Here is a 23,461-nt window from a genome sequence, read left to right on the forward strand (position 1 = left end):
CTGAAGAGTGTTTGCACAGCATCAGGCCTTTTCTTTTTCCCACTCTGCCCCAGCCATGAGAGGTTGGGGAGGGGACACAACCAGGACCACTGCCCAAAGTCCTATCCATTAGCAAGTAGAGGCAGAATCTCCAACTTGTAAAATCAATGCATATGCATTGAGTCATGCTCCTGCAATCAATATCTCAGTTGTCTAACTTCAGTTTATTATCTTTTTGTATATATTTATATGATTCTATGTAATTACTTATGTAGAAGCTTTAAGATCATGGCCTCCTTAAACAAATTGTTTAGCACTTATTGCACAAAATTGTGATTCTGCTGCAGTTAGCGAGCATTTATTATCTGTTTTCTAGGGTAAAACCTGACTCCGAAGTTTACTTTTTTTCTTCTTTTTAGTCAATATGGCTTGTATTGCAATTTCATGGCTGTGTCAAACAAAAATAAAGCACCATTACAAAATATTAAGAAAATTATGTTCAAGATGAAGCAATTATTCATCCAGTTTCACCATTTGAAACTTAGCACTGAAAATTCCCCATCAAGCTGAAAATTTTATTTTAATGATGCAAAATTTCACTAATTATTGCCAAAGAGGTACTACTGTCAAGGCAAATATACAAAATAAAATGTTGATGTTTTTCATGCTATAATATTATCTTTATTTTCCAGTAAAAATGACAAGTTTGTGACATAGTAAAAAAAACCCACAAAAGAAAATATCTGTTCAGTATTTGTACTTTTTTTCATTCCAGTTCTATACCTTCATTTTAAAATGCATGGTCTGTAAGAGACAAGAATTGAAAATCTACTGAAATAACTTGGATAACACCATACAAGGTTCAAAGACAAACTGCTTTGAAAAATCCAGGCTGCTGAAGGGTACCTAGTATGATATGTGGATGTTCTGCAATGAAACAATTTACAGGACAGAAACCAAAGACACTACAGAAAGCTTAGTTAAAAGACTGCTGGAATAATGAGTTCATGGACTATGTATATATTTTCACTAGATGTATTCATCCTGGGGAAAAAATCCATTATGATCTATGCACAAGAGTAGTTCCATTAATGAAAACACTCTTGGGGCTAAATGGTAGAGAAGATGCAGATGTTTCTGTTACCCAGTTTCCTCTAACCCTCCTCTGCCACCAGCAGGTGGTATTCTCACTGAACAGCTATGGTTCTTAATGCCTTCCTATTCGAGGGAGCTTCCCTTCCCCATGGTCTAAAAGTTTGTATGGGACTGAATGCCAGGAGTTCTGGATTCTCTCTTTGGTTCTACTGTTGCTATTCCATGATCTACCATAATCCGGGTTAAATTACTTCCCTCCTCATTTCTGGGAAAGAAAGGTACTGCTGACCCTCCCTCCCCTTGCCAGAGTACTGAAGATGAATTGTTATGCGGAATCCACAGCATTCCAGGTGAGCTGGGTGTGTAAGAACCAAATCGATAATGTGAACCCATATTCTCCAGGCAGAGGTTGCATACATCTCAATGCTGGGATGCATTCTACCTTTGTCACAGTGTAGACTAAAGACATGTGGAGGTGAGGCCATCCCTACAATCACTTCTTACCAAGGCATTGCTGGAATGCAGCACCACAGCTTCATATCTGCATTGGTTTTCCCCCTCAGCCCTGTGTATGGAGAACATCCACCTGTACCTCTCTATTCGTCCTCTGTGCTGCAGAAGCATTACCAAGTGGAGATAATCAGTGCTCAGCATTAAGGCCAGAGTCTCCAGCCCCAGGGATTTAGAACTTAAAATTAAGTAAGACAGAGTACTGATTAGAATGAAGAAGCGATATACAAATCAGAAGGGACTGCTATTTCTTCCCAGAGAAAAGAAGCTCTTTTCTAAAGTGTATATTTGTAGGAACGAAACATCTGGCAGAGAAATCTCTCTCAATTCTTGATGGCAAAACATTAAGGTCCTTTGAGGAAGCACACATCCAAACTGCTAAGTATGACTGTTTCAAGGGTTCTTAAAAATTTTTTTTGTTCTGTATGATGATTGCTGAAAGGTTAAGACCTCCCAGACTTGTCAGTCCTTTCCACAGCCAGACCCCCACCAAAATCACAGCCATAGAGTTCTACCCGAAGGGCAATACCATGATACCATGTTCTTGGAACAATGCGGATAAACCTGGACAGGATGGGTGGATTAAAGAAATGCTTGACGTGCCCATTGTTGTTTTCATTACCCAAGAAAACCTGCAAATACACAAACACACAATTAGTTAAAAGGCAGCCTTCAGAAAAACCTGCTTTTTCTTCTTAAAATTGTTCTAAGATGTTGCATTAGCCATCCACGGTAGATGGACTGGCTTATTTCTGATTTTATATGTGATCACATCCAGTCTCTTCCTAAAACGCTGGGTCAAAGCTAGTCCAGGCCAGCAACATCTGAGTCTGAATGAATTAAATAGCCTCTGTCTCCATCCACACCATGAAATTTGCCATGCCAATTTGGATGGACTGAAGGAAAAGAAACTTCTGTTATTTTCCTCTGCTAGTAGCCCTTGCGGATTAGGTTGGTGTAAGGTGATATAGGCAACAATATAAAGTACTGTGTCCACTCTGTGGGTATTTGGAGCTCTCCAACTCTGTTACAGCAAAACTGCTCACTAACATTAATTTCACTATAAAATCAAGGCAGAAAAAAAAAGCTGAAAAGAGGCCTTGGGAAATCCATTGTTCATTCAAATTACATGTCCTCCTTTACAAATAGTGTCAGCTCCTTTTACCACAGTGTTGACTGTGTTCTCTACAGATCTTGAGTTCCTTCCTTTTATTACTGTTAATTAGTATGATCCAAATCAGATGGATATTATGACATTATCTGTAGTAGTAACGCCAGCTCTCTAGCATTTTAAAATCCTGTGAGAATATCTCTTTGGCTGGGTATTTTGCCTTTTGGCCTTGAGTGTGCTCAGCATCTAAAACCAAGCCATGATAAAATTGTCTGAGCTGAGGATGATACCTTTGCCATTGAGCTTGAACCATCTGTATAGGAATTCCACTCCGAGCCTTGGTCGCTATATAGGATAACATAGGTTTTCACAAAGTTTTCAGACGACATGGACTTGACCCCCTGGGTGGCAATAGCTGTTATCTTCTTAATTGTGAGGAGATCAATTTGTAGCCATTGTTGGTTGTTGTTCAACTACAATTGATAAAAAGGGTGGTCTATTAGCAAACATGCCTATGTCCTTATTTACTTAGGTAAAAAATCCTCTTCAAAGATAGTTAAAACTACATCAAAATGCACCAAAACTGTATCAAAGAAGTGCAGAAGAGTAAAGCTGAGGCAAAAGTCACAAGCATTCTTGGTGATCCCTGCAATTAACACCTTCACTGCAGATGGTGTATTTGGTGTCTTAAGATTTCCATATTAATTTCCAATACATAGTGAAAAATAACACAAATTTATGTCCAACTATTAAAATTAATGCCAAAGGCTTATATAAAACAGTTGCTTCCAGCAAATCTCAAGGTGCTTTGTAAAGAAATGTAGCTCCATTTTGAAGACACAGAAGCTCACATGCCTGATGAAGGTCATCAAGCCCCATCATCCACTAAGCAGTACTGCCTACAAACAATCCCAGAAAGGATTTCCTTAACCACTTGGAGCCAAATATTCAACTGGTATTCACCTCCTGAAATTAAAAGGGCTATTTCTGCAGGGAAGTGCTGCAGGCTCTGGCCCAGATGACACCATCCATCTCTCAAAGTATGATTTCACTGATGTTGCCAGGAGTTCAACAAGTTTTCTACTTGAAGAGTTCAATGGGCTTCTTCCCAAAGGATGGCTAAAATGCTGTGAAGTAACCCTATTATGCCTGGCACTGGACACAGCATGCAGGAAGCGCATGAGCACACAGGCAGCACAAATTTATTAATGGTAGCTGTCTGGCTGTCATCCCTATTTTTCACTTGTTACCTTGGCTCGCCAGGCATTCACCTTTCCTTTCTGATTGAGACGAGCAAGTGAAGGGTCCCATGTGTTAAGCCAGGATGTCTTAACAGATGAGGCTTTTATCTGGGTATTCTTGATCTCTCCATTTTCCATTCCAAGTGGCAAAGAGCAACCTATTAAGAGAAGCACCACGTTACTTCCATTTCATCCAAGTAGCCATAGCCTAAGCAACAATGTTGGAATTGAGAACACTCACAATTTTAGCTCCATTCAATAATTAGGTAAAAAAATTGCCAGAAATGAAGCACCAGCACACAAACCATTCTTACCATCTACTTCACAGCCCAGGAACTCCATGCGAAGAGTAGGCCTGTTGTAGGCCTCTGTTGGGTAGACTCTGACATACCTAGCAATAATAGGGGGATCAATGATATTCTCTTTTACCCCATAGGCATCGGAATTACCTTCAAAAATCTATTAAAAAAAAAAAACAAACAGAAAAATATCCACACAGAGTTAATTTAATGCAAACAACAAGCTTGGATGCTGAAAACCCGCTCTTGTACAAAAGTAGTCTTTTTTATATCATTATCCCCCATCCACTGTGATGGAGTGCCCTATGCTACAGGGCAACTTGGAAGTATTTCATGGACCCATCATAGCATATTTGGAAGTGCCTGAAGGCCTCAGTTCAAATAAACAACCCATTTCTATGCATTATGTAAGTCTGTAAGAAGACATTAGTAAGGAGGCAAAAGGAGAGCTAAGGAAAAAGAGGGTTTTGTTTTAGGAGTTGTACCATAGAAACCTCAGGGTAAACTGAAGGGAGCTGTCATTGGTAGGGCTGGAGAGCTTGGGTGTAAAATGAACCTCTTGCAGGCTATGCCCACACTTATTACACAGGCCTTCTGCAGGCAATTCAGGCAGTTTAACATTCACCTGTGTGACAACAGGAAAGGAGGGAGAGGAAGGAGGATCTAGTCCCAAATGAGGTAGGGCCAAATTTTTAGTTCTGCTTCCTGCTTGCTTCAAGAAGCTGATATGGGCTTAGGAATAAAAGTAGGGAGAGATGCTTGTGAGAAAGCCAGACTCTACACAGTGAAGGTCACAGGACCAATCTAAACCCCAGACTGAGAGGTTCCTCACCTTACAATTTGTCTTCTGGTCTAAATTTTATTATATTGGTAAATGCCCCTTGGGGCCTCAAGCTGTATTATTAAGTCTCTAAAGGTCATAATTTTTTCCACTATGTCTTATGATAAAACTGTCACCTCATTGTATCATCCAATGATGCTACAGGTTGTCACAATCCCTATGGCACGTACAGACCTTTTGTGGTAGAGAGCTGTCTCCTCTGAAGGTGCTCCACTTCCGTTTGTCTTTGCTGTAAAGAATAAAGAACTTCTGGATGTACATGGACTTTAGAAACTGCTTGGCTCCCTGCGTCTGTATCCCAGTTAACAGAACTTGTCTTTGAAAGTCCACCTAGGAACAGCAAACAGTGTTCATAAAGCCAATAATGCACAGCAATATCCATTTCATTCTTTGGCATCTATGCAATAGCTCTGAGCCCCGCATTTTAAAACCCACAACACTAAGACTCTCAGGAGCAATACAAGCAGATACCAGAGGCCAAATTAATGCTGTCTCTCTCATTTCCTTTGTGTATTTACTTGTGTGTGCATTTAAGTTCAGAGGTCATTTTACAGTGTTCAGTAGAGCACCACAAAGACACTGCAAAAATATCTGTGTCTCCGTGCTAGGTAGAACTCTGCTATCCTCATTTTGTAGATAGGTAGGAGTAGTAGAGAAAAATTCAAGGATCACATTTTTATAACCTGCACCTAGTTTTGGATACCCAGGCTGAGAAAAGGCATGTGACATTCTGACATGCTGAAAAGTCACCATTCCTGCTGATACCAGACCCAAAAAGTTAACACGTAAGATCAAGTCAGCAGTGAATGCCTATCAGCAGCGAAACTCATTCTTTGGGATATGCCCTCCACATCTCTCCATGATTTACTGTAGTAATGTCTACTTCTTGCTACCATGTCCCCTATCAAATTCTTTTTCTTACCAATATTATTTCCAGTTCCACATAAGATCCCTCAACCTTCTCCTCCTACTTCACCTCCACTAACTTGCTAGCCTGTCAAATGTTACCAAGCCAAAAATAACAGCCACTTGTTGAACTCACACTGCAGCACTAGTTTGAGTCTTTCTTTTCTCCCAACTGCCAATTTTCACGAGATTTGTAAGAAACCTACTATCTTCTCTAGATTTGGGTGCAAATTGGCTATCTGGTGCAAAACTGATTGGGATGGAAGAAGTGAGGAGACTGAATGATACAGTGCTTGAAGCCAGAATTATAAGCTTAATTTCCCTGTGAAACCACACTGTGCTATGCCAAGTTAGACATAGAAGCATCAAAAACAAGCACACACAAAACTATCTGAAGCAGTGTTTGAGAGTATTACACTTTAAATGATTACCCAAACATACAGAGAAAAATATATACTGTTAGGTAGAGACAGAGAAAAAAAGAAGTAACGGAAAGAATGACTCCATTTGCCTACAAAACAGTTACAGTTTGAATTATGAGGGTAACTGTCCAGTCACTGGGTCTCAATAACAGTAGAGACTCTTACTCCAGGGGAGGTGGACATTTTATAGTACCACCAATCAGGCTTGCTGCACCTTTTTGGTTTTCCCCAGCAGTCTTCTCAGCAAGAACAAAAACAAGAACAGCTTGACCTTTTAAAACAGGTTGCAGGAAAATCACAACACAGGATTGTGTGGCCATATCCAAGCTCAATGACGGTCAAGCACATGTTGAACCAACCATACCTGGATCCAAGGGAGTTGCTCTTTCATTGTAGTGCTCCAAGCATTGTACGTTCCAGAATTGTTTAATCTGGCTAACTTAGGCTCCCAATAGTCTAGACAGAAAATATGAATAAAGCAAGACTTTAAAGAGGGTGTTGGGGGAAAAAAAAGGAGAAAAAAAAAAAAAAAAGAGTCTGTAACTAGCTACTGATGTTGAGTGCTTCAGGTGTTTTCCAATCTGTCTTGGGAAAAAACCCAACCAATAGACTCCAAAACCATAATCTAGGATAATTTGGACATGGTCAACAACTGAAAGTCAGTTGTTACCCTGCGAAGTTCTATATCTGGCAGAATGACTTCAAAAATAACAGCCTTTTATGTAACTGTCTGCTGATTTGGAACCAGGGTCTAGAGTTTGCTAAACGAGCTTTGGCCACCAGCAGGATCAGACATAAAGTGTGCTCCGCGATCATGGCAGAGCGCTTCCCTCTGCATAAGGAGGTTTCCATGTTAACAACTGATATGAAATATATATGACAACACAGCTTTCATGCCTTCATAACACTCTGGTGGGAAATGAAGAAAGAAAATGAAATCCTCATAAAAATAAGTTTTCCAAATTAAGTGATTTACTTGTTATTTTGAGGGAAAGAATATGTGTTCCTGCATGTGTGTGTAACCTGTATACCTTGGTTTGCCACTGGCCATGTAAAATTCTATCAATTTCTCTATCAAATGATCCCACTTTTATACCAGGAATAAACTTTGATAAATTAAAGACTCCGTCATCGCTCTGGATGCCAGGTTCCCAAATCTTTTGTAACAGATACACTTTTTCCTTTCATATCTCATACCACATACAAATCTCAAAAGCTTCGTCAACACTTGCAGTTGATTTTCAAGCAGGGAACCCAAAGGACAAAAAGATGAAGCTGGGTTTGTTCCAGATCATCCAGTGCACCACAGAGGGAGGACTCCCTGACTCTCAGGCTTGTGATACTGACAGCAGACCTGTGACACTGTTAAAATACAGTGATAAGGGCTACCTAGTACAGCTCACAGTCTCTGCTTGCAGCACCGGAGAACGTTTTAACCTGACAGCTGATTCACTGCTGAACTGATCTTGTAAGATGTATCATGAGATGCCAAAAGAATATGGAAATGCAATACTTTGCTGGGGATATTCAGAAGCATGCCTGGACCTTTTCAAGTATGAACTCACCTACATGATCTGAAGCGTTGATTTGCGAATCGAGTATAACTCCACTTGCTAGACCCATTGGAATCCTGCACTCTGAAGAGAGAGCACAGTAAGTTTGTTGTTAAAGAAGGGAGGGCCATTCCAATAGATATATTCTGGTGGAATATTCTAAGACAGCATCATTCAGAACAATTCTTAGTAATACTGTAACATCACCACACTCTTCCCAGAGAAGGCCAATTAATTTCTGCAATTTCTCTCAGCAGATTAATCCACTGGTTGCTGTGAGGAAACCTCAAATTCAAAGCTAGTATGCTAAAGGAATAAAAGTAGCATGTAAAGTAATTCAAAGGTAGTATGCTAGAGGCTAAACATTTTTCTTCTAGGATAAATTTACAGTAACCACTCCATCTTCTCTCCTTGAAAGCACAGAGGATCTACTTTGGGTTTTTGCAGAACAATCTCCCAAATTTATTTTTAGTGATCCTCAAAGGGTATAGAAGACTTTATACCTTGACTGTCCCAGCCAAAAAACACCTTAGTTCAGTACCTTTCTCTATAACCAAATAGGATGTCTGCATTCCTGCTTGTTGATATTCCCCCACTTCAGTATCTAAAAGCCACCAGCCAGGTTTCTGTGGTTTCATTTCAATTGTCCTAAACGAGCCTTGGAAAAAAAAAGGAAGAGAAACGTATCAGAAACATGAGCATTTCAAGGTTGATGTTAGCAAGGCTGGATGTTAAACCAAAGATCTTCCTATGGCTTAATCCAGAAAAATTAAATAACCGTTGCTACACATTGTAGAGAGAGCAATAACTACCACCATGTCAATAATTTTTTTCTTAGCAAGCAAGTTCCAGCTGGAGACTGAGATTAGAATTAAGTGTCCAGATCAAAACCTAACCTTTGCTACTGGTGCAAAGTACAAAACCTTGGATGCCTGTATGAAACAATGGATATCTGCACATTAAATACAGTGTGTGGTGCTGATTATAGTTCTTACTCCTGCTGCCCCAGTGTGTTGTTCAAGTAATGTAAAGGCTGGGTGTAAAGAAGCCAGAAGTAAATGTGGGAGAATCAGATGTATGGGCCCCCTCCTCACTTTCTGCATGCCCCAGTAGGGCCAAGGACTGAGCAGGAAGCAGATATGGTTTAGGCTGCTTGCCACACTCCTTAGAAAGCACAATACATGCTTCATTTCTTTTCTTATATGCCTAGTTAGTACAGAAATGGTAATTCTGGTTCCCATTTCAACAAAAACATGGAAGTGTCATAGTGAAAAATATCACCTTACAAAGCTTAAATAGTGAACAGTAGGTGTTTTTTTTCCCTAAAATAAACTATTATTCCAAGCCAATCCCATTATTTTGATCTCGTTTCCTTTTTTGTTTTGTTGGGTTTTGTTTTTTTTTTAAAAAAAACAACACTTGTAGCTGGAATACATAAGTGGTGTTATTGCACACTCGCACTGCTGACAGCGATGGGCAAAGGAGTATATCCTGTAGCCTAATGCACACTTTTAGCCTATTTCTTTTGTCTCTGGACCTAAGAATTCTCCTAAGGCTCACATTTGTTCTTTCTCCTCTGTATCACACTCATCTTGATATTATAACAATAAACCCTCACCATACTGAGCCGGACACCAATAGCCTTCCCCAGCAAACATTAGTGAGACTTCAGTGGTATTGAAGCCTGGGGATGCACGAACGGGATTGCTGCACTATTGTACATGTGTGATTTTACAAGGAATTGGCGGCTGACACTATACAATTGACTTCCTTTTTCCAGTACTGACCTTTACTGTTTAGCACCTTCCAAATCCAAGCCCAGCACTATGACCTATGTTGCAGATACTAGAAGACATGCATATTTCCAGTTTTAGAGGACAATGTTATATCTCCTTCCCCCCTCTGCCCCCACCCACCCCGTGCCAAGTGAGGTGCAAAGTGATGATTTTTCTTCTGCCCGTCATAAGCAAATGAACTGTCAGTGCTCTCAAATTCTTTCTTACTGTGCCTAAACCCAACTTCTCTTCACCTTTACATTGGTATGATGACAGCAGACTGCAGTGGTCACCCCTTAGAACTTATTCTCCTCTGATACTCACCTGGAAGGAGCGTGTATGTACCAAGCTGATGCTTTGGCTCTCCTTGTTCTGTGAAGGTCTGTCCATGAAAATGAACAACATGAATGTCTTTTGGGCCACCCATATTCAGCAAATGCCACCGGACCAGTTCACCTTCATACATCCTCAAGCCTTGCAAATTGTAGGTAATCCCATTAATGGCTGAAAAAAATTACTTTTAATAAGGAAAACTGCTCCCAAAACAGGTCTCAAAGTGCTAGAATGTAGTATTAAAATAAGTAAAATATTTAATGAAATAATGCACTTGGGAGAAACACCAATTTTTCCAATTCAAAGTGGTACACACTTTACAGTATACGTACATCAATTCAGAAAATCCAGGGACCTCAACCAGAGGGTTTGAGCACAGCTTGCTTGCAACACATGGCAGCCAGCAGAACAAAGAGGTGCAAGAAATTCAATGTCAGATGGGAACATCAGGCCCAAAAGAAAGGACAGCTATCCAAAACGTGTTCTGCAGCTTACATTTCCACAGCTGTACAGTAACAACTGACACCTTCAATTAATAACTGATTTTATAGACCACATTTTTAAAAGGCGGATTCCACATGTTTTCAACATGCCCTTTTCAAACATGATCGCTTACAGCACACAAGCATCAGATTTTCAAAGACAGAAACAGAGTGCTTCATTACTAACCATTATTCTAAAGAGAAAAAAGGGGTTACCTTTCAACAGTCAGCCACTTACTTAACTCTACGTGACTAAAATCTCTGTATCCAGAGAGGTATACGAAAGGCTGTCCTTTAGCTGCTTCAAATTACTCAGTAGAACTAGCTGATTTGTCAAATTATTACAATGTTTTAAAAATTTCTTGCAAAAAGGTTTTCAGGACATTAGCTTCTTACTGGAAAGAAGGGACTTTGGTGTTTTTTTTTTAAAAATGTGGGCGGCAGATGTACGTGAGTGTGAGAGAAGTTTTCTGTTTAAAGTTTCAGTCTAATATGTCCTTTCTTCATTTTAATAACAAATTTCCAGTCAACATCAATCTTTACATATGAGACTATGAATATTATGGGTACAATGGAGAAAAACAAAAAACCATTAACATAATTAACATGTAGGTTTTATGTGCGTTCAAAGGCACTGTGGGCTGAGACACCTCCCCCAACACCTTTCCCTCTACCACAGTAAACTGAATACTTGGCAAAATGAAATAAGTACCATAGAATTTGTGGCATTGCTGCATTTCTTGAGTCTTCTCAGTACAAGGCCTTCTGGAACGTTTGTCAAAATACCAGCTTTTCTCTTCATCAAAGACCATAAAAAGCAAGAAAAAGTCTCGTGTTGATGTTCTGCTGTCATTTGACTTACTGAAGGTTCCTTTTTGACAGATCAGTATTGGCCCAATCAAACCGGAGTGAATATCTTTCTCCTAGAAGGTAATAAACTCATATGTAAAAGTGGATTTTCCCAAATGATGTCAAAAACCCTATAGCTTTCTATAGAAATATATCAGGCCCTAAAAATTTAAAGCAGAGGCCAGAATTGCCGTTGCCTTATATCTTTACTTTCCGCTTCTCAGTCTACCGAAGTGTTTCCCATTTTAATTCTTCCACAGCTTATATCCTCTTTTAACTGAGTGTAGGAGATTAAGTGTCAGATGGGAACATCAGGCCCAAAAGAAAGGACAGCTATCCAAAACGTGTTCTGCAGCTTACTTTTCTACAGCCATACAATAACATCATTTGGAGATATTCAAAACCTGACTGGGCATGGTCCTGGACAATCTACCCTGCTTGAGTTGAGGGGGCATGGATGAGACGATCTCTAGTGATCCCTTCCAACATAAATGTTTCTGTGATCAGTACCAGCAACACTACCACTTCTATTTTTATTTCCTTACCGGATTTAAATCGGAGTAGTAGATCCAGGACCGACAAGCTGCTCCTGACTGCACAGGTCCCGATCGCCTGTTTGCATACCATACGTATATGTAACTGTTATTTGGCTGAACTTCGTCATCTTCCTTAAACCAAGCATCAGATTCATCATCATAAAGGCTTCCCTCAGAGGACTTTTCATAGAAGAGTCCATGAGCATGGAGGGAATACGGTCTGGATGCCAGATTCTTAAAATGAACCTAAAAAAACCAAAACAAGACATTCACCAAAACAACAACAACAAAAAACCAAAACAAAAACCAACCCCAAACGCCCCCAAAAACAAGAAACCAAAAAGAAGAAACAGATTCTGGTTTAGCCCTGAATTTGCTGAACAAAGTCCCCACACAATACATTCCCAAGACCTCAAACCAGGGTCAGGATTTGTGTAATGATTACAGGCTACATTGTGCATGGCAAAGCTGGCAGGGATAGCTTTTGACATCTCTGTGCACAGTCACGCTCTTTGATGTGGGCAGTTAGTTAAAAAGTAGAAAAGTTAATTAAAAAGTATGAGTCTAACTCTGTCTTCCACTTAGTCTAGGTACCTAGGACTTTTACTGCTGCCCTTCACACCTGGATATGCTTAGTTACAGCAAGCAGGGAGACGTGGAGTTTCTACCTCTTATACTTTGCTACATAGTCCTGCAGAAGGGCACAAAACAGTAACACTAGACCTCTGTACGTATTGCTTTCACTGAAATCAGTGCTTCTCAGTTGTCCCAGAGAAGCATGAGGACAGGGAGATTACATATTTACCTCTCCTTAGAGAATGATGCTTCCAAGCTAAAACTCAATGTAGCTCAATGCGTTCCTGTTGCACACTACTCCTACTGAAATAAGCAGAAAGCAGTGAGATCTACTCTCCCCATCTAAGTCCGTCCCTGCGTGGTGGAAGACTGGATGAAGAAGGACGAGAGAAGGGAAACTCTATAGCAATGTGCTTCCTAATGCAAATATACCACTTAATCATAATACTACTTAACCTTTTTAATGTTAAACTTAAATCTCATTTTACATTAGACTGATAAGCCAGTATTTAATATTGGGAAATACAAGAAAGAGAAACAGAAATTAATTTACCATGGATAGGAGAGAATAATTAGGTGTTTCAAAAAAACATATCACTGTGTTCGTATGTCCACACCACAATTTCCAGCTTTGAAAACTGTTTCCACCATTTTGATCTTTCAAACATTTGTGGTATTTTTAGTCCTATTCTATATCACACTAAGATTGCCATAAGAATCTTATCCTACACACATATTCAAAACATTGACCTACTAGGATAACATCGTCCACTTCAGCCTTGATCACTGGCCCCAGGATGCCAAGGTGTTCTTTATATTCATTTTCATCCTGAAGAACTGTAAAGGTACTGTCTGTATAGCTTTGGAAAATCACTTTATATGTGGTGCCATCTTTACAGGTTTCGTCATTCATCGTACTGAAAGGAAATCCCCAATTAAAAACCCACACAGTGCATCAGAAATAATAGCATTAATGAAATCTGGGAACTCATACAGCAGGAACATTTTAGAATATAAAGAATAAACACAACAAATAAGTGTCAGATGATTCTGAAAATCATGACTTGCAGTGTTTAAGCAATTCTAGTTCTACAGTTGTGTATGAGGTCATTCAAAGATTTGGTCAGCTATGACTGAAAAACTCCCAACTAGTCTCTGAAAACCCACTTGAGCTCCATTTTCCTTTTTTACCATTAACCTTAATAATCTGAATCAGAGCTTAGCTCAGAGTGTAGTGAGCCTATCTCCTAGGCCCTACTGTCTCACAGATATACCTTCTCTGGAAAGCTAACAGAAACACATTTTACATTTGATTATATCTGCAATATGCAACACAGAGCTGGTAAGAAGAAATAAGCTTTTAGGCATTCAAACCATTCTTCAGATCTTAATAGAAACACCGAAATGCTATTATTCTGATAAAACATGTTTTCATTCCCAACAAACCTTGCCTCAGTATCAATTCTGCAAAAATTGGAAGCTTATCCAAAGTCATCTAGTAGGAAGAAAGACTGGTTTTCAGCTCTTCAACACACTGCGACATTATATGGCATGGATTCTGTTAATTTCACTGGAACTATGCACCTCACACCATCTGAGGATGAACCTCACTCGGGAGATCTTTACAGAGCTCTGAGCATAAGGATTTCTTTATTTTGCAAGTGCCCAAAGAAACTGCCCATGGTTTCTGCCATTTTTGCAAGTGCCATTTATATAGACTGAGATGAGGCAGGAGTAAACCTGGAGACTACTGAAAAAGTTGGGGGAAAAAATATCAATCAAATAAATTGGAAATTCAGTTTGAGAAATAATATATGTTTGGAGCTGAATTTTGTATAATGAAAATTTTCTTGCTCCTGTTTTTGCTGCTTTTGATTAAAAACCTGAAGTTGTGGCAGTTCTGGCCTTGTTCATCTCAAGGGCCACAAAGTTCAGCTTTTTGACGAAAAATGACTAGGCATTCTACAGATTGTAGGGCGATCATTGATCCTAATTTGTATGAATTAAGATAATGAATTTTTAGTACAAAGTTTTTCTCAAGTCACATATAATCTTTGCTGTGGCATAATGGCCAGTCTTCCCTGTCAAAATGTAGCTTTATTTTTATTTTAAATATAAGGCAGTCACCAGTGTGGTTAATAATTTTGCATCTTTTATATATTTTTCAGTACTGCAGCCTTGTGAAGCTGGAATGTGCTATTATCCTATTTTACAATAAAGAACTGAGACACCAGAACCACTTCTTTCTAGTGCTAGAAACTGTGATTTCATCCTGCCTATAAGAACATCCTGTCTACATCACACTACTGAGTCCATTAAACTCCTGGAAAGACTTTGTACAAGGAGGTCTCTATCCTGTCTCTACTACAGAATTCAAGAACTCAAGGAGGAAGTAAAACAGGTCATTCAAGTATAACAAAACTAACTGTAAGTTTCCCTTGACCTCTTAACAGTCAGTTTAAAACAGAAGTTGAAAAAGAGTGTTTCTAGTGAGTCTACAAAAGGGGATAAGGAAAAAAAAAAAAAGTTCTTAGTAGCGTTGTTCTTGATTATAGTCATCTCTATGACATTCTAGGGGGGGTCTCAGCCTCCCATGGAAAATTCTTAGGGTTCTGCAACGGAAATGTTGGAAGTGACATTGCACGTAACAGATGCTCTTAAATTTATCAGCACGTGAATCAACATTCTGCTAGTGTGTATCAGGATTTTGTGAAAGTGAAAGCAAATGATTTAGCCAAACCTTTTTTTATACCCTGCATAGTTCCAGCAGACCTCTTTAGCTGCAATAAAGTATCTCCTCTCGTTCCCTTTGCTACGCAGGTAATGTTCAGCAATGTCATCTGGGTTACGTTGTTTGTTGACATTCACTTTTGGGTCTGTCATGTATGGGTCATCAAAGTGCACATAATGGTATTCGTATTCACCACCTGATATTTCTTCACTGTAAGGTTCTTCCGTAACATATTCGTAGTCTCCATTTTCTTGGGGAAGCCCAATCATGATCGATGGCTTAAGCTGCCGTGGGGTGAGTGTGTAATTTAGCGACTCTACATATCTGGCTCTACTCAGATCTACTGTATGGTTGGCCTCACTGGGTGCCCCCGTGGTGTTAGTGCAACATAGCACTGTTGTGTTAATTGTCTCACCCGCAAACAATGTATGGCCAAACCCTGCCATAGAATCGGTGGGTTTGGGGGGCTTTTTACTCCTTGGGCTCAGCAAGTGGGTCATTTTTGGATATTCCTTTTTTTTCCTTCGGATCCTGATGAAGGATTCAGATGTACTCAAAGTACCATTCTTGTTCCCCTCCTTTCCTTTCAGGGTTGGGTGCATGTGGCTCCCTTTCTGTTTTTCTCTCATTAGATGTGAGAACCCTTGATACTTCTTCCTATGCTTCTTACTTATGAATGCTGTACCATTTCTGCCATGATGATTTAACTTAGCACTAGCAGATTTATCTAAATTTGCCTCTGATCCCAGACTCCCCTTTGCAGACACCAAATTCCAGTCCTCATTTGTCATTTTAGATGAGTATTTCCCAGCCTTGGGCGATGATGCTTCTGGTAAGTTCTTCACTAGTGCGGGGCTGGAATTAGGGCTAATATTGCCTAATGTATGATCTAAAGAAAAAATGCCTGCTTGTTTATCTTTGGATAGCTTGGGTTCAGAGAGGTTGGACGCATTAGACCCATCTCCTACAATGAGGTCCAAAGCAAGCGTCAAATTAACTGCATGCAGGGCATTTTCCATCTTGGTTTCCTCCTCTTCTAGTTCATCATCATAATCACTTGGAAGCTGGCCAGTTCCCACCATGTCGGAGGTGTTCTCTGCATGATGCACAGAATGAGGTGCACTTGTCTTGTCAGAAAGTGAGACATTTTTATTTCGTACATGATTTAGAAGGGCATTCATCTCTTGGATGGAGTAAAACTTAATGGCCAGTGAGCTTCGCCTTTTCCTTTTACTGTTCAAGTTATAATTTCCTCTTCCTGTGCTTTCCTCTTGATGGTTTTCTGAAATAAATTTACTGTCCTTTCCATCAGTTGGAAGTTCTTCTGCAACGTTCATTTGGCCTTCCCCATTGCTCAGCAAGTGTTCACCTGCAGACATATTCCCATGATCTATTTCATAATTGCTTTGGCTTCTATTCTCAAATACCAAGTCAGCCTTTCCGTCTCTTGTGCTAGCTAAAAATAAGCCCTCTTCTGCTGTGGCTGATGTGTGATTTGACTGGAATGTTTCAGCCCTGACTGGGGGAAAAGGAATGATATGAGTTTCTAAGAGCTTGTAGGCATTTGTGGATTCACTGCTATTTATAGCTGCCAGATCTGAGCCAACTGCCTCCTCAGAACTCACGGCATCAGTGCCTTCATACTGTTCCCAGGCCAGTGCTGTAAGGTTTTGTTTTTCTTCATCGCCTTTTGCCTTCCTTGAGCTTCGGATAGAGTAAGAAGCTGCCAGGTAATCCTGATAATCCAAATCCTCCTTATCTCCTTCTTCTTGAAGATCTTCTTCAACTGAGGTCGAAACAGCCTTTTTCTCAGTCTTGGTGTAAGTGATATCCATAACATCATATGCGTCATCTTCCTCATAGTCACATCTAGCATCTCTGAATCTCAGCCTCATGCCGTAACTCATCTCTGGGGTACCCCAGGATGCTAAAAGCCAGGTACCTGGAAATGAAATAAAAGTGTTCTTCTCAGATGCAGTAGTTACATTATAGACAATGTCCGCTCTCGTAAGTGGTAAGGGCAAGTTGCTGGGTTTGTTTCTACAGCACTTGCTATAGCAGAGTGCTAATCCTCAACTAGGATTTCCATGAGCTCTCATTGCAATAAAAAAAAGTTAATAAATGTAAATAAAGAATAGCCCATATAAATACATATAAATACATGTATATTATATATATACATAATATAAATAAATCTAAGAACATATATAGAATATATAAAAGTATATACAGAGAGAATCTATGATTCTATGATTCAAAGAGCTGGAGCTCTTCTCCACAGATTAAGCTGCAGCTAGAACCTGAGTCCAAAATTCGCCCATGAAAGACACGGAAATGAAAAAGAAAGAAACAATATAAAGGATCTTGTGTTTAGATCTAGATCCAAGATTGGGATCTTTTGAGATAAAGCTTTAATTTTGTCCTGTCCTTAGTGTTGTAAGCTCGTCACACAGATAGAGCATTCAGAACAGAACAAATACATTCTGAGGCCATGTTGACAAACATCTGACAAACATGGTATTTTAAAAGCTTTTGAATACATAAAGTATGATCTTTAAAAGAATAAAAAGTAATTTGCGATTCCAATCTGGACACAAAACATTAGGCTGCCAATCTGAGGCACCTTAGATTAACTTAAAATTTTTAATAATTCCTCCAAAACCTACTCAAAAGATAAGTTCTCCATTTGAAACTAGGGTCTGCAGAGAACAATCTGTTTCCCTAAATGGTATCAAATCAAGTTCTTTGCTTGTTACAGCTTGATTTTGGAACAAGCAGAAATGACAGAATAGATAGAATTAATAAGAAAAGGCTGGTTTTCTCAAGCTCTGTTAAAAGGGTCACATACAATTTTTCTGTATTTACTAGAGTTTGAAGTGACCTGGGTAACTTTCCTTATTTCTAACAACAGCATATTTACAAAAGAAAACATGCCTTAGACGGAAAGAACAGATCACATAGCAAAATCAAGCAAGAGTACAACTTCATTACTGGGGAGGTTTCCATAAAGTCTGATGGAGTTTTAAGGATCGCCTAGCCATGAACATAAAAAACACTTAACACACAATGTATTTTTAACTTATAGGATCTTAATGCTGTGCAATCACTAAAAAGAAGCTTTGAAAACAAAATAATTCATTATTTAAATAGATAATGGAAGATATAGATAGTAGATAGGAAAAGGATACTTAAACCTTGTGGGATTTTAGGAGAACCACTAAACACTCACACCTTCAATGAGGAATAATCTCTATCCTTTTGCAGGTAATTCTGTAAGCGTGGACTACATGTGTTCTAGTGTCACCTTTTCAAGATATGGTATTAATCCTAGTCAGACACTGAGATGTATACCGATGGACCAGTGATCCAATTCAGTCAGACTGACTTTACTGCTGCTAAATGACCACAAGCCTAAGGTGAGGTGTAGCCACTTTGCCCAATAATGACTAGCATGATTTGACAGTCTTGATCCATTCTAGCTAAGTCAGGATGGAGAAGTATGTGACAAAATTGAGAATCATGCAGTGGTGTTGATACTGGATTGTTTCCAAAGACAATCTTAGAATTACCTTAAAATGGTCATTGCTAATCCCAATACTAATTGTGAAGTGAAAAAAAAAAAGGCAGCGCACAATAAAAAAAAAAAAACCAAGAAAAAGAGCCGAAGTACAGCATACAATTATGCTATGTGCCGAGTCTGGGTAGCCCACAAAACTCCATACACATCAGTTGCATTGGGGAACTATTAAACATTTTCCAGCACTGTGTTTATCTGAAAAAGCTTTCTTTCCAATTAGCTAAGTCCTTATAGACTCGAGATTAAATAACAATGTCCTACAAGAGCTGTCAAAAACTATAGTTTAACCACTTACCAACATTGTCCATTTCCACTGTAACTGATTCTCCACTCATTGGGAAAAGGCTTAACACATCTTCGTATTTCCCTTGATACAGAAAAGAGTGACCAGAAAGGCGAACAGAGACAATCTCATCATGAGTGCCAACACTGGAGAAGTGCCACTGAACCACGCTATCTTGGCAAAATCCAAGGACTTCACTGCTGTCAGACACATAGCCATTTATTGCTAAAAGGAAAGCAAAATAAAAATGGCCTCAATATTTTCAGAGTAAGACTTTTAAAACCTCCTGTTCTTTGACGTCAGTCCACTGAACTGGACTCACATTTACAGCTGGAAAGAGGCTGGCACAGGGCTGAAACCACAATAACCTTGATGGAGATTCCAGCTCTGGATATAGTATCTCTAAGTCAGCAGGGTGCTGCATCAAAGTTAAATAATCCTTGCCTTAGCTTCAGGGTCCAGAGACAGCCTGGTCCCTAAAATATTGCATATTTCTGTGCAGTGCCACCTGGCACCTTTAGAGGTCCACTTACTCTCTAGATAATTCCCTGATAGCACTACATTTGAGAACAAGCAATCACCACACGCTCAGGTTCACGTGAGCTTTCATTATATTCACACTGATATCTCACTCACTGTGCATTATGTTTGAGTTATAGAACTTGGGATCATCCCTTTTAACACTGGCAGGGTTGCTGCAGTAGTCCTTGATGTTATCCTCTATATACCAGCTCTTATTTTCATCGAACACAGCAAACATTGCCTGCTGCTCCACATCTGCCTTTTTCTGAAAGACATAGCAGTTGGATTTTATGAGAGGAGACATGCATTAAGGACTCAATCCTTCTATCTTTCTTACTTACTACATAAGCAATATAAACTTCACCAGAGTTGTGGTAAGCGTGATCGAAGGGCTAAGTGAAAGGGAGTAGGGAGTCAAGACTTCAAGGTGAGAATCCTATTACTGCAACCAACCTGTGGTGGAGCACTGAGCCTGAGCAAGCCACTAGCACTGCTGATAAGCAGATGGTATATGACTGGACTCTGCAAAAGGACCAGCCTCCTGGTTTGACCTGAGCACAGGATTTTGACATTTTGCTCTCCCAAGTGATGCTCAAGCCTTTGCCACAGATGGCAAAGAAAACCACTCACCCAGAACTCTCCCCTGCTGTTTGGGTTGCTCTGGATTCAGCAATGCCTGAGATTGTCAGACCCTGTTGAGTTATGTTTGTTACAGAAAAGGACCAGCTCAGATCTGAATGTATTAGGAGTATGAAGGTATAATAGCAGCAGGAAAGTTTATTATTAAGTCTAGAAATAGACTTTCAAGTCAGGCCAACCTTTTGTTGAAATGCTGCTCGTGCTAAGAAAATCAGAATATAATTCCTCTACTGCTGTGGGCAGTTAGAGGACTGTTTCTTCAAGTCATTTCTTTACGTCCCTATTGGTTTAATTGCTCTCTACCTGACAGTTCTCTAAGGGGATGAAAACTAAATTCACTGTGGATCAAATATTATTATTTGAGCAAAATCTGTCTCTGAGAAGTTGCCAAACATGTTACCTGCACACCCTTCTGTGTCAATGCTTCACTTTTACAAATCAGAAGTGGGCCAATCAGTCCAGAGGCTATATCTCTCTCAATATCTACAGCACTATGATATAGTCTTGTTATACATTGTGCATCCTGTGCAGTGGGTTGGTCCATTTTAGCTATTTTCCATTCATAAGTATATGTCTTCCCTGGTTCAATTCCTCTACTCTGGGTGCCATTGCCTAAAAGAAGAATAAAGAAGGAGAAAAGTAATGATACAAACTTAGAGCCAGATCTTTATACAACACCAGGCTGCACCTTTTAACAAAATCGGTGCAGTTATGCCATTTCAAGCTACCTCTGAGATGACTGAAAGTTCAGCATGAACTTTTGTCTCTAAACTCACAAACAAGAACAGAAAACTAAGAATCCAAGAAAGGGTATTTGTCTATGCTTTGCAGTAATAACTTGGTTTCTCTATAAGGCAGCACAACAGGTCAGCAGAAGCAGAGCACAGAACTGAGGTCTCCCAGTCACGCACATTCCTAGCCACAGCATCCCCTTCAAAACAATTACACCCTCCACAACAGTTAGTGGATGCAAATGTAAGTCACAAATTTCTCACTTGTGGGATCCAGAGGATAATCAACTCCTTCTGCATTCTTTGGAAGTGTCACTCCATGGAAGTAAATGCTGTAGGGTCGACTGGCCTTATTTTTGAATACAATCTATATTGGTAGGCAAATGAGAAAAAAAAAAAAAAGTCTAGTGCTCAGCAAGTCCTTGTCTGAATACATAAAAGTTTCAATTACAGCAGAATTTGTCTGGCTTCAGCCCAGGAAGTGCTGGAAAGCCAAGGGGATGTCTTAAATATTGTCTGATAATATAAACCCACAGTCTAAATGCTGCTGGTACCCTGCTGCTGGGCTTTGTAGAGCCTATCAGGTGAAGTTTCTTATACCTGGTCTCTGGCAAATCTACAAAGAACATTTCTTCCAGCTACTAGGCACACACTACCTCAGGGAATATGAGGCTATTGACTAAAGTTCTTAAGAATCTTCAATATGGGAGAAAACAAATTTAAACAGATTTAAAAACAAACTTGGTCCCAGATTCCAAGACCCAAAAGGGATATGGGAGGAAAAGGCAAAGTGTCCTGCCTGTTCTTGATGAAATCAGAAAAAAAGAAGAAATGTGCTAAACTCAAATTCAGAGTCATCGTGGCAACTAAAGGTCATGAGACTTTGTGATGCATCATTAAGTGACAACAGCAAGACAAGTGGAGGTGACAGCAGCACAAGCTTGTAATGCAAATGTTATGAAATGAAACTACAAAACTCCATGAAAGAACATTTAACTATGAAAACTGAGTACCGTTGTCTAAAACAGACAGAAAAAAAATAACATAAGGAATGAGGAGCTCATGACGTTTGGCCTCATATCTAAATCCCCCCAGAAGTTCACCTGGGTCTAGCTTTTTTCCATTTTTGACCAGTGTGAACATATATTTCACAAGAGTGTGAGTGAAGCGCATTTATGTCATGGAATAAAGCACAATCATGGAAACTATAAAGGGAAAGCTGAAAAGTTTAAGCTAAACACCGTCATTTATCGTTGTAACTTTTAATAGGGCCGATATTTACAACAGTAGCTATATTTTTTGACAAAAAAAATCTAAATCAAACTAGTTCTTCTACACCTCTGCCCAAGGGAAAATTATGCTATAGCATAATCAATCGCTGAATTTATGTTACTTACTTTGACTTTGTCATTGAGTTGAGCTCTGATAATAGGGCCCAAGATTCCAGTTTCTTTGGGACGAGGATTTTCCAGCCGTTTAGTGAAGCTGGCATCAGAATATTGTCTAAAAATAGCCTTTTTATACTTTTTACCTATGAGATTTGAGAAGTTTTCCAAGTGCTGTGCTTTATAGTATCTTAAAAATAAAGGAAAAGACAAATGATCAACAAAACTTGAATAGTTACATCTACTAGAATACAGAATTAGTACTCAAGCAACTGGTAGAAACCTCACTGCTTGAAAAAAAAATCCAAACTCTAAACTAACCTTATGCTCTTCACCCCAAATTCTAACCTAAATTAGGTAAGAAGCAGCTTGGAACATTATTTGTGTTTCAGTATCATATATGACCAGTTAGTATCAGGGTCTACATTTAATTTAATGGGGTATACACGCAAGAAGGAAACAAACTTCAGCAGGAGCTACATTTCCAAGATAATTTAGCAGAAATCACTGTTCTCCTTTTACAAAGGCACAGATGACCATAGGGGAAAAAAAAAATTTGCTTATAGTAGCAAAGACTCTAGGAGAGACAGGAACAGATAATCCTGGTGAAGCACCACACAATAAGTAGTGTTATACTCAGGCTTAAAAACATTAGAATTGTTAATGCTGAGAGCAAAACTAAGATAAATACTGGGAAGAAACAGAGTAACATGTTTGTCATGTCACTTGTGCTTCAAAAAAGGTTACTGAACAGGGATAAACTCTAATTTTGAACAAAGGAGGAAAAATCAGAGCACTAAAGTGGTTAAGTAATGCCGCCATGTAACTAGCAGGGAAAGATATAAAAGTTTGCTCCATGCAGTCCGAGAGCAAATAAGAAGGGAAGCAAATCATACCAACGAAGGAAGAATACTCAGAGTTATGTGAATACTATATTCTAAGGAGTCATATGGAACTGTATCCCCATACAGGGTAAGGAATTTGTATTGTTCTGCTAAAAACCTTAAATGTTCTTATGAACATCAGGTTGTAAAGTCAGCAGTACTCTAGCAGTAGGGAACTGACAGATTGCAAATTTAATCTTG

The 23,461-nt window shown here is 39.3% G+C and overlaps 1 protein-coding gene across 1 annotated transcript in view; it reads right to left on the bottom strand.

Annotated features, from left to right (window-relative positions):
• Nucleotides 1-540: 540 nt before the first annotated feature.
• Nucleotides 541-23,461, bottom strand: part of F5 (coagulation factor V) — a 35,454-nt gene continuing 12,533 nt past the window's right edge. The window contains exons 8-25 of the mRNA XM_075105993.1: nt 22,389-22,566; nt 21,256-21,358; nt 20,661-20,872; nt 19,736-19,886; nt 19,112-19,324; nt 15,249-17,181; nt 13,263-13,425; nt 11,942-12,178; nt 11,260-11,470; nt 10,057-10,236; nt 8,499-8,615; nt 7,970-8,041; nt 6,769-6,860; nt 5,251-5,406; nt 4,251-4,395; nt 3,946-4,094; nt 2,986-3,168; nt 541-2,216 (exon numbers count right to left, since the gene is read on the bottom strand). Coding sequence (XP_074962094.1) covers nt 2,028-2,216; nt 2,986-3,168; nt 3,946-4,094; nt 4,251-4,395; nt 5,251-5,406; nt 6,769-6,860; nt 7,970-8,041; nt 8,499-8,615; nt 10,057-10,236; nt 11,260-11,470; nt 11,942-12,178; nt 13,263-13,425; nt 15,249-17,181; nt 19,112-19,324; nt 19,736-19,886; nt 20,661-20,872; nt 21,256-21,358; nt 22,389-22,566 — 4,684 coding nt within the window. The 3' untranslated portion in view covers nt 541-2,027. The remainder of the gene's footprint in view (nt 2,217-2,985; nt 3,169-3,945; nt 4,095-4,250; nt 4,396-5,250; nt 5,407-6,768; nt 6,861-7,969; nt 8,042-8,498; nt 8,616-10,056; nt 10,237-11,259; nt 11,471-11,941; nt 12,179-13,262; nt 13,426-15,248; nt 17,182-19,111; nt 19,325-19,735; nt 19,887-20,660; nt 20,873-21,255; nt 21,359-22,388; nt 22,567-23,461) is intronic.

The sequence above is a fragment of the Phalacrocorax aristotelis genome, chromosome 1 (assembly GCF_949628215.1).
Source record: "Phalacrocorax aristotelis chromosome 1, bGulAri2.1, whole genome shotgun sequence".
NCBI lineage: Eukaryota > Metazoa > Chordata > Aves > Suliformes > Phalacrocoracidae > Phalacrocorax > Phalacrocorax aristotelis.